The 16,312-nt window shown below is 33.7% G+C and overlaps 1 protein-coding gene across 1 annotated transcript; it reads left to right on the forward strand.

Moving 5' to 3' along the window:
- Positions 1-4,328: 4,328 nt before the first annotated feature.
- Positions 4,329-6,227, forward strand: LOC121216169 (UPF0481 protein At3g47200). Its single transcript, XM_041091512.1, has one exon. The coding sequence runs from the start codon at positions 4,698-4,700 to the stop codon at positions 6,039-6,041; it is 1,344 nt and encodes a 447-aa protein (XP_040947446.1). The 5' UTR covers positions 4,329-4,697; the 3' UTR covers positions 6,042-6,227.
- The last annotated feature ends 10,085 nt before the right edge of the window (positions 6,228-16,312 follow it).

Genomic DNA, 16,312 nt, shown 5'->3' on the forward strand with positions numbered 1-16,312 from the left:
TGAAGGCCCATCTACAAAGCTTGACAAATATGGAATGTGATCTTGAAAGAAATGTAGTCTTAGATATGATATGTAGTTTTTAGAAGATACGATTCTGTAATCTTAGAGATTTGATTTGTAAATATCTTTTAATTTTAGCCATTGATGTACTTTGATCTGTACCGTTGATTTTGGGGAGCATCAACTATAAATAGAGGTCCTTCTCCCTCATTGTAAATCATTCATTGAGTAATAGAATTCTTGAGAGCATTCAATCAAAACTTTCTCTCTAGTGTTCTTGCTTTTTTGTGGCTTTGTTCATCTTTCGAGTTCTTTCAATTTTCATTCTTTCGCTTGTTCTTTGTGGATGCCATAGAGGAATTCTACAGAATCCTCAATTGTTGGGAGTTAGGCTGAATTAGGTGTTTTTGGAACGAAGAAACTGCCTAAGGCTACACCAATTGAGTGGGAAAAATCTAAGTTTGTGACACTCGCACCACGATCAATGCTGAACAATATATCGATGAGGTGTACACTCTCAAGCACATATTGCATATTTGGGAAAACTAGTTCCTATCCTACGTGATCTGTCTACATGGGAAGTGCCTCTGCCGACTTCCAAGCTTGTCCCAAACATAGGGTTACGTAGGAAGTCAAAAGGTCGCCTAGAAGTTATTAGAATCCATAATGAAATGGACATGAAGGAGAAATCACGATAAACTTTGTGGCATGTGCAGAGTAGCTGGTCATAATCGGAGTAAATGCCTACATCTATCCTACCATATTGGACAATCGTCACGATCAAGTGGAAATGATGAGACTGTTTTCTCCTTGTTCGGGCTTGTAATAAAAGTTTTATTATTATGATGACATATTCATATGTATATTTTGGCATGTATTTTTTTTCAAAAAAAAAACAATTTGTTAAAAAAATTGAGGGAAAAGTTGTTTTAATTAAGTCAAAAAATTGCTATAGTTTAGTAAATTAATTCAAACAAAATTAAGTCAATTTTGAAAATTTAAATTACAAATTACAAATTACATGCAGTAAATATAATTACAAGTTCTAAAATTGATGATCAGAAGGTACCGTCCTAGGGGTATATTGTTGTGGCGGTCGACGTACACGTTGAGGGTGCTTACGGATGTTATTGTTTAGGGCATCCGTTGAAAAACATTGGGGTGTTCTAAACATACTCAAGAAATTGTATGTCCCGAAGGTTTGCCCGGAGGGGTTGAGTACTGGGGTGGGTTTAGGCTGAAGGTATCAAACATCATCGATGATCTTGGGTACAAATGATTTGAATTGGAACGAGGAATCTTCGTTTAATATGTGTAGCTTGATAAGCTCGAAAAATAATTATCGCCCCCAAGTTCAGATGATAAGAATTACCCTTAGAATTTGAATAAGACCGGTCATGGACGGGGTCCGGTTTGGGCTCTGGTTCGAGTGCAGGCTCCAGCTCTGGTGCAGGAGGATCGTGTGGCACATGGTGGGAGAGGTGCCCTAGTCTTTCCATGTGTTGAGGGACTAGCATCGTTTGCCCACCAAATAAAAAAGGTTTCCAACATGCCATGATCCATATAATGTAATCCTGTGAGGGCCACAAATAAAATGCATAATCCATTTGTGGTCTCTGCCCTATTTGGTTGTTTCAAAATATAATAAATTATTTATGCTCTAGTGCCCAATTTTTATCATGTTTGCCCTTTTTGTTAATTTTGTGTACAACCCCCAAACTCCATAGAGGATCTAGAATATGTTGGACACACCCGAATTGTCGTAGTACTCGATCCCCATTATACCATTTGACCATTTGGAAATTTAGCAATGGTAAATTAATGCACTAGAAGTGTGAGTGGATGTGAGTAGACGAGGGAATAACTTATGCAATGTCCGGTAATGAGTACAGCATCTAGATGAATTGCACAATTAATAACATGGAGGTAGGAACACGATTAATAACATGTATTGAATATTAAAAAAAATTATCCTGGCCCCAGCTTGTGTCTCGATCATCTGTCAGTAAATGGGAAGCGTATATGGCCTCCTGATACCCGGAGAAGTACTCCATCTACGAAAAATTTAAACTTGTTAGAACAAATTTCCATAATGGACAAAGCTAAATTGTTGTTATGATGGTTAAATTTTATCATCTATTGACGAGTGGGAAGACATATGTTTGGCACTTAACTGATGCCAAGTATGACATCCTTTAAATCGCCCAGGACTGCAGCAATGCCAGGCAACCTCCTATGTCCATGGCACAATGCTTTGTCGTCCGACAAAGCTCGCGATATAATGGAGCTAGTACTGCTGAGCCCCAACTATACAAACAGTCAATGTATAAATCCTACAACAGGGGCAAGTACACCAAGTGGACATTGTTGTTATTTGCATCTAGCATGAGTAGACCCCTTATGATATGCATTACACACGCTCGAGCGGGATGCATCAAATCCCGCTTAGTGGCATTATTTGGTAAATACTCAAAATTCGCCATCAGCCATGAAAATCTCAAATTTGTTAATTTATCTTCACCAACATAGGGCAAGCGCCCCAGTAAGTCATAACAAAGGGTCTCTTGATCGAACAATGTACTAAAACCTGTAACTGCAAAACTATTGATGGGGAGCCCCAATTGCAGTGCAACATCTTCTAGAGTGATGGTGCACTGCCCATACAGCAATGAATGGTGTGGGTCTTCGAGCACCACCACTCGACCAACGCAGAGATCAAGTCATACTTCAAATCAAACATGTGGATCAATGCCGCTGATCCGAATCCAAATGCCTGCAAGTATGACATAATATGTTCATCCGAGAAATAACCCGCACCATTGACATGACCCTTCAGTACGTCATAAGGAAGCTCACCTTGACCACATATTCAACCGTAATAGATAATGTATACCAATTACATAAAAAAAATTACGTGCAAGCTTATAAGGTGACCACTGAATAACAAATAACAATTTTATTACTCAATAAATCAATCATATTTTATGTGTAATCCATTTCTGTGATCAAAGAAGCTATTCCGATATTTGCTGTTTCACGCAAAAAATTTAATCATCGCTTTAACAAATAGTGAAAATGAATTTTGTAACATTTTTTAATTTTTGAAGAATTACTAATACTTTTACACATTTTTTCAAAATAATCTCAGTTTTTTTCATTTTTTATCCCAATAATAAATTTTTTATTGCATGACATATATCAACATTTTTAAAATGCAGTTCTTTTATCACAATAATCCAAAAAAAATACATACCAAAATGGATCACCGTAAAAATTTCAAGCAAATAACCCATTTTGATGTTTATTTTTGTAGCAAACGACGCATTTCAGTATTTTATTTGTACCAAACATACCATTTTAATAAATAATCTATTGAACTTATCATTTGAGTTTTTTTTTCTTGTATTTTTGGGATAACAAAGCCAACAAACAAATACATATTAATTACAAATAAATATTTGAAAAGATCACATTCCTGCACATAATAATCATCTTTATATTAGTTAAGTAAATAACAAAATAAAACTTTCAAAAATTTCAACACAGACCATTATTAAGTACAAAAAAACAAAAAACTAATGCTAAAAAAAGTATTAACAAAACAAATTATTGTTATTTACATTTAAAAAGAACTATACACAAAATTAATATCTTTATACCTGCTCTCTTTCTTGAAAACACCTTCTCTACACAATAAACCATTAACAAAAATTAAACTAATACTCTTGTTGTTGTTAGTTTCATTTAAATTTAAAAATAAAAAAAGTAAGAAAAAAATTAGAAATATACCTGTCTTTCTTTCAAACACACCCTTTTACAAAATAAAAAAAAAACCGAAAAACTTAACACAACCATTTATAAAATAAACAAATGAAAAACAAAAAATAAAATAAAATTCACATGCAAACCTTCTTCTTCCTTCTTCTTCACGGTTCTACCAAGCAAAACTAAACTTTTTTTCTTCTTCTTTCAATACAACCACAAACGGTGGTCCATACAAGTCATATATATGCATGCATAAAAAAAAATTGATTTTGGCTTAGGCTCGTGACCATGCGGTCACCTCAGCAGATTGAGGGTAAGTTTGGATGGGCAGTGCATTTACCTGCGATTAGTGTAAAAACAGCGGTGGCGATGAGATTAGATACTGTAGCGATACTGTAACCTGAGACAAAAAGTAAGCTAAACGTACCGCACTGCACTCAATTGCCCATCTAAACCCACCCTGATGACGCCTGCTGTCAAACCTCCACCAGACCGATGCTGCCTATGGGTACCCCTCTATAGCCCTCCAAGTATCGATGCCATATACGAATTCCTATAATACAATGTTAATTTTTGTTATCCTTCCCTCTCCACCTTTAAAATATAATTTAAAAAAAATCAAATAAAATGGGTATAGCTCATCTCTCCCCCTTTGCCCTTGGTACTGTTTTAAAAATACTATGTTAATAAATAATAATATTCACATATAATTTCAGTATTTAATTTTTTTATTTGTATTATACACTTAAAAGAGCCAGATAATTCATTTAATATTGCCCTAAGCCTAACCCAAAACCAAAGGCAAGGTCATGTAAGCCGATCTCGTCTTCTCTTATATCCCTCCCCACAACCAGAGATTGATATTGGAATCATCATCACCAGATTCTTCTCATAACTCTAGAGAAATTGGACACAACTTTAAAATAACAAGGATGAGAAGTGCAGCAGCAGAAGGAGAAGGCAATCGTATCATACATATTATGGAAGGAAACGAGAACCACTTAGCTTCCATGCACCGGAAAATCTCCGAGCCGCCGCGTTTGCTGACCATCAGTGCCGGAAGGCCCTCATGCTGCATCTTCAGAGTCCCAGAGAGCCTGGTTGAGGTCAACGGCCAGGCCTATCAACCTCGTATTGTCTCGATAGGGCCATATCACCATGGGAAGCCCCAGCTTAGGATGATTGAGGAGCACAAGTGGCGCTATTTGGGCTTCTTGCTCAAAAGGATAGAAGAAAAAGGCTTAGTATTGGATGACCTTTTGAAGGTTTTACAGCCCCTGGAGGCGAAAGCAAGATATTGTTATTCAGAAACTATTCAACTTGGCAGCGATGAATTTCTGGAGATAATGGTTCTTGATGGTTGCTTCATTGTTGAATTGCTTCGTAAAGTTGGAAACATAGTCTCATTTGAGCCTGACGATCCTATAATCTCCATGTTATGGATCTTACCCTTTTTTTACAGGGATTTCCTTCGTTTGGAAAATCAGATTCCCTTCTTTATTCTTCAATGTCTATTCGAGTTAACAAAGATGCCTGACGAGAAATCTGGCCGGTCCTTATCCATGCTCGCTTTGGAATTCTTCAACAATGCAATGTTAAGGCCAGACGAAGTTATTGCAAAGTTTCACGATCTGAAAGGCCAGCATTTGCTCGATTTGGTCCGTGCAAGCTTCATTCCTTCCGAACAAGATCACGAACCGTCCCAGGTTTCTGCCCCGACACGGTTAATCCATCCAATTTCCAAGCTCCGCCGCGCAGGAATCAAGTTCCTTCCTGGGAAATCCGATAGCTTCTTGGTAATGAAATTCCGGCACGGCGTGATCGAAATGCCTCCAATAACCATAGACGATTTCATGAGCTCTTTTTTGCTCAACTGTGTCGCGTTCGAGCAATGCCATCAGAGCCGCATCAAGCACTTCACGGATTACGCTACGATGCTGGACTGCCTGGTGAATACCTACAAGGATGTCGAATACCTATGCGAGTGCAACATCGTGGAAAACTATTTCGGAACTGAAGGCGAAATCGCACGGTTCATCAACAATATAGGTAAAGATACTGCATTTGATATTAACAACTGTTACTTATCTGAGCTCTTTAGAGATGTTCATCAGCATTACAGGAATAGTTGGCATGTTCAGTGGGCGAGCTTCAAACATACTTACTTTGAAACACCATGGTCGTTTATATCGGCATTAGCTGCCTTGATCCTCCTTTTACTTACCATCGCACAGACCTTCTTCACAATTTACGCTGTTTATAAACCTGAAAAATAAGATGCTTTGCTCCACGTAGAAACTAGCTTTTTATAGGGAAATTACATTATATGTATTACGAAAACATATGAAATTATCTAGCAGCTTGAATGCATGAATTTCTGATTATAGACATTAATGTCAGCTCTCAATGCAAGGTTTCTCTTGATTTGGTTAATACAACTCTACGACCAGCCTTATGTGGAATTACTCTTATGATTATATATCGATGGAGATGGATATAAATATTTATCTACCACCAAATAGTTTGAAGCAATGAAACCAAATTTTTTGTTCGATAAAATTTTATAGTTAATATTATTAAAATGATTTTACTTAATTATTATGGTGACTCGAAAAAGGATCACACTCAAATAATAAAATAGACAAAAATAATTGTGATTATATAAAAAATTTTAATTATGCATCTATTATTTAATATTTTAAAAAATAAAAACTGTTTCACACTTTTAATTTTTGCTCTTTGATAGCTATCAGCAATTCTAACGAGGTTATGGTGCGCACCTCAACGAACATTCAAAAGAGAAATGTTTTATTATTTAAAAAAAAACCAAACATTCAACAAGAAAAATAAATAAATAAAATAAAAGTTCCTAACAAAAAAATTGTTCAACGAATATGATGAACACATGCTTAACTAATATTCAACGGTTAAAAGTTTTAGCTTAAAACCACAATTTTAATGGCAATAGCCGTTTATTAATTTAATATATAATATCTTATTGTTATATAAAATATGTATTTTATTCTTTTTACAATTAAAAGTTTATAGTTCTTTATTATTTTAATTTTTTTGAAGGATATTATTTTAAATGTTAATATAAAGGTTTTCAATTTTTTATTTCATTTAATATAATAAATAAATTTACAAAACAATATATTAAGTAATCAAAATATTTAGATAAATATATAAAATAATGTACCCATATATTAGTAATTTAAATATTTTAAATTTTTTATTAAAATTTCAAATATGTTATAAATTGTATTACATACAAACATTAATATAATGTTCTTAATGATTATCTTCTCATCATTGTAATTCATTTCATCGTAATCTTTGTGATTGAGTCCAACTATATATCTCACCATTGCTATGATATCCAATTTCACTATTACAATACATAATCTCACTACTAAAATAACATGTTATACCATCACCACTATTTTTAATTTCGTTGAAATTAATTTCACCGCTCATTTAAATGGACCCTTAGACTAAACATAGATAACATTTTTCGAAGTGAAAAAGTAAAACTTAACTGTTATTGTATCTTTTAAAGAAACATATCAACTTTTCTAGACTGTAATTTCTTTGGGCATTTCATGGAGCAGTCCTAAATCCAGAAAGCATTCACCAACCAGTCACAATGGCACCAAAAAATTTTGTCATTGACCAGCGTTAATCAGAAATTCCGTAACCTAAAAGGCAGTCACTTTGTGTGCCATCCAAATTCAATTCGCAACGATACAATTGGATAAGACTCGCTGCACTTCACTTCAATTAAGCTTGTCATAATGATGAAATGATGCCACTTGCTTGAAACTTGAAAGTATAGCATTATTAGATTTCCAAAGATCGTCACACACACACACACACACACAAAAGGGAAAATGGTTAATTCCATATGTATCAGACCAAATATTTCTTGAATCACAGCCGTATTTTAGTCTTAAACAGATTTTTAGTTTAGTCTTAAACATGAAGTTAGATCTCCATCAATAATTCACTTTCACTGTAAATGTGTGTAAGATAATCACGGCCGTATTTTAGTCTTAAACAAATTTAAGTTTTACTTATTGGGAAGTTCGAGAAGGTGCGAAATTTTAGCTCAGCTGAAGGTTACTTGTGTCTTTAGTGTAGTAATTTCGTCAATGTGCATATAATATTTTAAATAAATTGACTTAATAATATTTCATCATTCTCGTTAATATATTCTGTAAAATGTTCTCAATGATTTTTGCAAAACAAAATGGAAATAAATATTAGTTCAATAATTATTTAATCTTTAACTAATATTAAGTTACATTAAGTAGTTGAATCATAATGTGAGAAGACAACTTATATTAATAGATAATCTAAACGATTCATAGTCTCATCGAAATTGAGCAAGTCAATTAAAAAACTATTATGTCATCTATCAAATCCAATTAGGGAGATATCTTGTTTTTGGTATCGAAGCGAAAAACTCCTAGATGATAGATGTAACACACCATATCTGAACCGATCACTAGATTCGAGCTACGGGATGTCACATCGATTTTTGGAGCAATTACAATGCAATTTACCCTTTTTTATATATTATTAAAAATATTAATTAATTTCAATATTATTTTCTATCCTTCCCGAGTCTTGTACGAGTTTACCCAAGATTTTTTGCTAACTCGAGGTCAAATTAGGACTAAATTGTAAAGTTTTCAAAATCTACGAGTTGAAGTCGCGACATCATGATTTTTGCATTGCAATTTCACCAGTCAGTAAGTTACGTTGCGACTTCAAAAATCTCGACATTGCGACGCCACTCACTATTGATCTATGTTGCGACGTTAAGGATTTGTGGTCGCGAAGTCACCTGTGTTTTGGCAAAAACCACGTCGGTACATATTCAATGCTTCAAACCAAACATATTTCATTTCACCTATGCATATACCAATTTCATCATTACTAGATCATGTTAATCCTTTACAAACTCAAGCTTGTAACATCTTTGAGAACAACATTCAAATGCCATACAACTCTTATTCAAAACATATTATATTCAAGTAATTTACTAACTTAACTTACCAATTTATTTCACTATACCAGCCTTAACATGTATAACTTATGCACGTTGGAAATCATCAAACCAAATGCCATTAAACTTGACCAAAACTATACCTCATATAGGTCACTGATAAATCTATCATGCAAATTCAACCATCTCAGGTGACATTTATAATACCATTTGACCATATCAAATTAACCATTTCTACTTAATTATGAACCTATCCTTTATGGAGTACAAAATTGATTCAAACCTAGGTACATGCCATATATTAAATAAAAAGGACTATACAAGCATTGCCGAGTCAGGACCATGGGTTGGATGCTGAAATCACCTCTTGAAAGTTCGAGTTCCACCTATACTTACGCACAGAATAAACAAATCGTACGGTGAGTGATAACGCTCAGTGGTACTTCCACGATTAAAGATAATACAACATTAATACTAGCAAATCATTACAATGTGATCAAGCATGCTATTATACCAAGTAATTCCATTATAACACATTGTTATATATATACATATATACATGGCAATTGCATATCAATACATCTATCATTAGCAATAGCTTTCACCAATACAGACCATTCATTAATTATCAACTTAGGTACCATTTAAAACATTCAATACCATACAAGTTTCTAACATTTATACCTTTCATAATAGGCGATTCAAATTCCGTAATCAACAAATACCATTTAACCATTCTAATTATTATTCAATTCACTTTCTAGAGTCTATTGACTCATTTGGATTCAAATCAACCCTGGGGTTGTTTTCAATTATTTTGCATAATGTCTTTTGTTTACTCTCTTTATCACAAACCACATATATGAACACATATAAATCTATATCATCAATTCATTCCATATATTATTATGAATTAAAAAATTCATACCAATTTCACATAATTCACTTCAGTACTATATTCTAGTATCAATCCATTTCCTTACATTTTCAACTTTCCAATTTCAATTATAATGTTACACACAGTGGAACCCCAGTAAAACAAAACCAGATACACGGGTAAACTACTCTACACCAGGTAGCTTGTAAGAGTTTAAACTCACCACACCATGGCACCAAAGTGCAAATTGTTGGAAAAATATTCGGTTTAAAAATGGTTTTCTTACACAGGGGAAAATTAAAATTTTGAAAACTAAATTGGTTTGTGATATTTAGAGCAATAAACGTTATCCGAATAAGTACCTGTGTTTTCGGATAAGCGGATCCTTGATTTTTTTTACTTTTAATCAAACAATCTTCTCTTTTATTCTCGTACCATGAACTGCTTCGAATGTGGGCTCAAATAAATTGAACCAAAATAAAGAACTAGAAAAAATTTTCCTTTTAGGGTGAAAACAAAAATTCTCTCTTCTTTAATAAAAACCAGTAAAAAAATTATTCTAAAAAATATGTTTATAAGTTGAGAATGAATTCTCTCTATTTTTCGGCAGAATAACAATCTTAGAAGGTTGTGTCAATAACTCTATCAGTGCCATCTATTTATAGGTATAACCCTTGTTGAGTTGTAGTGGTTTATTTTAAATAGAAAAATATCTTCCTATTTAGAGTAAAAGAGGGGTAGGCACACCTTAGTATTCCTACTAGGGTTGCCGCCCCTTCACATTACATGAGGGATTTTGGGCCTCTCTCATATTTATGAGATCCAATTACGAGTACTTTCTAGGCCTTTTTGACCCGGCACTCTGTAATATGATCCAACCTGATTCAATTTTTTTATTTCCTAAAATAAAATTTAATATCTACATATTAAAAGATTTTCGCATCCCAAATTTCCCTAGTAAAATTTAAGAAAATTCATTCAATATGTCATGAATCAACATGTTCACTATGATCGAATGATTTATTTTCATTTTCAGGCTTCAAAATAGTCCAAAAACATAAACTCATTCTTCCATCATTTTTAAATAGTCCTATATAGGATTACAAGTTTCCATTTTTATTTTCATTTTTGGAAACCTACATTAATTTACAAATGATTCCATTTCTTCATTTTGAAGAAAACTATAATTATTCCCGAATGTTTCCAATTTCTCTTTTTCTACTTATTCTATTCATTTCTAGTCAAACACACAATTCATTTTTGGTTTCAATGAGCTAGCGGAGGGATCGATTTGACATTTGTGGTTGAGGCTCAAATGATTTATAATTAAGTTCTAGTTTTTCACCTATTAATTATAAACTCATTTAGTAACGAAGTCATTCCACTATAATATTGTGACTGAGCTCTCCTCAACGACATACCATTGTGAAAGCAACTACTCAGTGCTCGTCTAATGACATTTTCATAAGTCTGCTACCCTCATAGGATATCCTTGATCTATTTGGGATTGTAACAACCCGTTTTCAATGATGTCAGAAATAGTGGTTTTGGGACCACAACTTCGACAGGTAAGTTATTATTTTATTATTTATTTAAGGTCTATGGGATTATGGTAATGTTGTATTAGAATTTTGTGAAGAAATTTTGAAGTTTACTTAGTTAATTAAGCAAAAAGGACTAAATTGTAAACGGTGAAAAAGTTGAGCTCTATTAGTTAAAAGGGTCAAATGGCTATGAAACCTTAAACTAAAGGACTTGAATGGTAAATAAACCATTTAATGAATTACTGGATAGTTATGGATAAGGTTTTATTGAAATTTTAATTATTTTTAAAGGGTAAAATGGTAAATTAAGTTAAAAACAAACAGGCTAAAATCATCTTCTTCACATTTGTTTCTTCTTAACCAATTCATCTATGTAAGAATAGCTAGAGCATTCGACCAAGCTTGATTTCTTTCATGTAAGTGATTTTGAGCCCCTTTTTTAATGATTTTTATGTTTTTGAGATGGTTTTAGCTTAATCTAGCTAGCCCAGGGATTAATTTGCAAAATTTTTAAAGGTTGAGGGACTTACCATGAATGATTTTGAATTATTTTTGATGTTAAATGATAGATTATGAATCTTTGTTGAAAAATAAACAAGTTTTGTTAAGTGATTTTTGATGAATTTTAGAAATAAGGATTAATTTGTTAAAGATATAAATTCTAGGGTTTTATTGTGAAATGATGGTAAATATGGGTTGTATCAAAGTCCCTTTCACATTTGATTAACATGTATTTAGATTAAAATGGTTAGATTTTAAGTTATAAGCTTAAGGACTAAATTGTGAAAAGCGAAAACGTTAGGGGAAATTGGTAATTTTTCATAAATAAGAAATGTGTATTAAATTGAATACTATAAGTGTTTAATTGATTAAAATAATCCATCTAGATCAAGATAAAGCACGTTTGGGTTTAGATCGAGGAAAAGCTAAAGCTTTAGATTAGTCAATTTAACTTCTACACCCCTAGTAATCGAGGTAAGTTCATATCAACAATTATCGTGTTAATTTTTTTAAAATTTAATGTTTACTATGTTGTTTTCAATGTAAATAATCAATATATAAACGTATCAGTGTTATGACGAATTGGCGGATATTGAATCCCGATTGAACTTTTGGAATTCTTAAGATATAATTGACATGTCATTAGGGATTTCATATTTCGAGTGCTGGTCTTGAATGTTCTACTAACGGTTGAGGTCTTGCATTTGTTGCGGATTCTTCACAAATCGTGTGAGCAGTATCGTTTAGCTTACATTTCGACCCACAGCTCGTATGAGCAGGCCTATTTCACAACTCATGTGTGCAATGATGTAAAGGAAATATTACAATTATATGTAAAGGCACACTTCGTGTGAGCTTTCCCATGTATCTGATGTAATTCTAGATGGTTCAATAGGTAAGAAATGGGAATAAAATGGTAAGGATTCAAATGGAATTAAACATGATCTTATGGAAAGGATTTATGATTTCAATGATGTATTTCATATGGAAATATACTTATCGTCTGGTTAAATTCATTTGACTCATGTACAAATGTCCTAACTTATGAATTTGATAATGTTGTATAGGCTTATGCCAAGCTTATAGTTTTGGTTGATATTATACTTATTCTTTATATTATGCAAATGAAATGGTAAGTTATGCTCTTGTTTATACGAGCTTACTTAGCATTCATTGCTACGTAGTTATTTTCCTTGTTTTATAGGTTATCAGAAGCTCGATTTTGTTGGAAGCTAATCGGAGACCTATTACGCTATCTAGTCAATTCAGTAGTTTTTGAACATTTTGGCCAAGGTTTATAATGGCATGTATAGGGTGCTTTGTAATGGTATTTTAGTAAATGTGTTAATGGTGTTTTGGCATGTATAAGTTTTGAAAGTTATGTTGGTTTGGTACCATTTGATACTTTGTCAAACTATGTTATTTTGGTTACCTTATTATGCATGTTTTTAAAGCTCATTATGGCATGTTTGGAATGGTTTGATAATGGTCAAATTGTGGTATGTTTTGGTAAGTAATTGAACTAGGTTTTGATGCTTGAAATAAGATAATGTTGATTTGTTTGGGCATGCTATGTTTTGGTATAATTGTCGTGCCTTTGAATGGTATATTGGTTAGTTGAAATAGGGTCTTCAAATGACATTTTGATGTGTGTTTAGGTGATGTTCAGCTCCTAATGTTGATTTGTTTGGGCATGCTATGTTTTGGTATAATTGTTGTGCCTTTGAATGATATATTGGTTAGTTGAAATAGGGTCTTCAAATGACATTTTGATATGTGTTTAGGTGATGTTTAGGTCCCTTTAAAGTGTGCATAAATGGGTTGAAAACTTATGCATGGAATGGTTTTGAGATGGCTTGATTTTAAGTAAATTTTGGGTTCACACGGCTTGAAACACGGGCGTGTGACTCAGCCAGGTGAGGCATACGGCCTGACGACACGGTCGTGTGTCATTTGATTATTTTCTTAAGGTACAAGTAAGTGAGTTACACAGCCTATCACATGGTCTGTTACACGGGCGTGTGGGGCAACTCAGAGAGTTACATAGTCTGGCACACGTGCATGTGACATAACCATGTGACCCTACATAAAGAGTTACATGGGTGAGGACACGAGTTGGGACATAGTCGTGTGTCCCTTGTTTGAAACTTACACTACCTGAGGTGATTCCACACGGTCGTGTGTCCCATGTTTTGAAATTTTTTGTATCTTTTTCCTAAACATTCCAATTTGTTTCAAAATAGTCCCTAATTGCTTCTAAACTATTTTTAGGGCCTCGAGGGCTCGATTTAAGGACAATATGCATGTGAGTGAATGGTTGAGGAGGTGAGGCTAAAGAAGCCTTCTTCCAGATGATGTCTAAATGGTTCACAGAATTCGTGAGATCGAACCCGTTGGCTCAATGACCTTCACCCCCTCTCGTACCCCAACCTGTCCCCTTGTTCCATAGGGTCTGGAACCAATGCATGCAAGCAAACCTCTAGTTGATAAAATTTGAAAATATGGGGCTAAAGAGTTCTATGGTACAGCCGAAGACGATCCATAAAAGGCCAAGTTCTTGTTAGAAAACACTGTAAGGGTCTTTGATGAGTTATCTTGTACATCGGTTGAATGCTTAAAATGTGTTGTATCGTTGCTGAAAGACTCAGCATATTAGTGGTGGAACACCTTGATTGTGGTAGTACCTAAAGACCATGTAAATTGGGAATTCTTTCAAACAAAGTTTAGAAAGAAATTTGTTAGCTAGCGGTTCATCGACAAGAAACGCAAAGAATTTCTAAAATTGAAACAGGGTCATATGTCAATAGCTGAGTACAAGAGAGAATTTCTGTGACTCAGTAAGTATGCTCGAAAGTGTATACGACAGAGGTTGTTATGTATACCCGGTTTGACACTATGAATGTCACAAGTGAATAAATCCATAAACAAAATTAGGATCTATTCTGCTTGGGTCCTATTCGATGTACTGTTAGTCCAATCAGTCACATCTATGTCTCTATCTTCTAGGAGTCATTCATTTTGATGGACAAGACAAGACATCTCCCCAATTGGACTTGATAAACAACATATTAGTTTTTCAATCGGTTTGCTCATTTTCAATTAAACTGAGGACATGTTTCAGTTTGTTTACTAATACAAATTTTCTTTCCGTATTACGATCTGACCACGTAATACCGCTTAGTATTAGTTAAATATTAGACAACCAATGAGCAACATTTGCTTCCATTGTTCTTTGTGTGCAAAAACCATATGAATACAATTATACACAGTATACTAATGTAATCAATGAATTTGTTTTATAAAACCAATCTGTTCAAAAAAATTACAGGTGTATATTGAAGATAATACTACACTTAGGGCACCAGATCCAGGAGTCTCCCACTTGCCTTAATGAAGTAGATCAGTCATATTTTGTATTTCTATGTCTCTTCATATGTGTCCTAAGAGCTCTCTAGCTAGAAGAGTCTTGGCAAAACAAATCCCTCGGGTTTGTCCTCAAATACGATATTTGACTACATCCACTATTTCGTCAAACACTACCATCTTCCTTAATGGTTTTATCCTTATATAGTTTCTTTTAGGTTTAGCTATGTCTGCACTGTTATAGTGTCATAGCTTTTCCATACCTCATATTCGACCTTTCATAGTGAAGTTAACAATGTAAGCTTGGTTAACACTTATTCACACAATCGACCCGTCGTTTAGGACAAAACCATAGTCCAATGTTGATTTCCTTGAATGCTGACACGTTTAGAAGTTAGAATCAATATGTTTTTTAAAAGTGAGATCTCCTTCAGAATAAACAAGCGTATAATCCCTCATTCTTCATAAATACTTGAGTATATGCTTAACTTCTTGCCAGTGCCTTGGTCCTGGATTCGCTTGATATTGACTTACCAATGCCACCGCGAAACAGATATCTGTACGTGTGCATAGCAAAGCATACATGAGACTTTGTACTACCGAAGCATAAAGAACCTTTCTCATGTTCCCTCTTTCTTTCGCTATCTTAGGATAGTCCTCTAAGAGAGATGAAATCTTGATACAGAAGGTTGATTTCCCTTCTTTTAATCGATTATTGAATAATTTCCCAATATCTTGTCTATTTATGAAGCCTAAGATAGTGCTATCACTTTGTTTTTTTGATCCCTTGGGATTCAAATACCTAAAACAAAATTAGATTCTCTCAAGTCCTTCATGCTAAACTATTGGGTTAACCATATTTTAATCGATGATAATGTCCCTACATTTATAGTATGCCCAAAGACCAATCATGAGATGAATGTAATTGCATACTTGTTTTACCTTGTTTATTAATACAAGCATTGCCATTATTTTTTCAGTTTCTTGTTCTATGTATATAAATAAACAGAATTGTAATAAGTCCTACAAAAAATATGATTATTTTTAAAAGGTCCTCAGTCAATTATTATTGTGGGCTTGGACAACAATAATGCATCAAGACTAATGTGTAGTTGATTGATGACAAAGTGTTGTCATTGACATAGGGATATCAAAATCAATACATAAGTATGTGTTAGAAAATAACAAATTGGACTAACCCGCTATGAGTATGTTTCTTTGATTATTATGTAATAGTCACAACATTACTCA

The sequence above is a fragment of the Gossypium hirsutum genome, chromosome D04 (genome assembly GCF_007990345.1).
Source record: "Gossypium hirsutum isolate 1008001.06 chromosome D04, Gossypium_hirsutum_v2.1, whole genome shotgun sequence".
In the NCBI taxonomy this organism is placed as follows: Eukaryota; Viridiplantae; Streptophyta; class Magnoliopsida; order Malvales; family Malvaceae; genus Gossypium; species Gossypium hirsutum.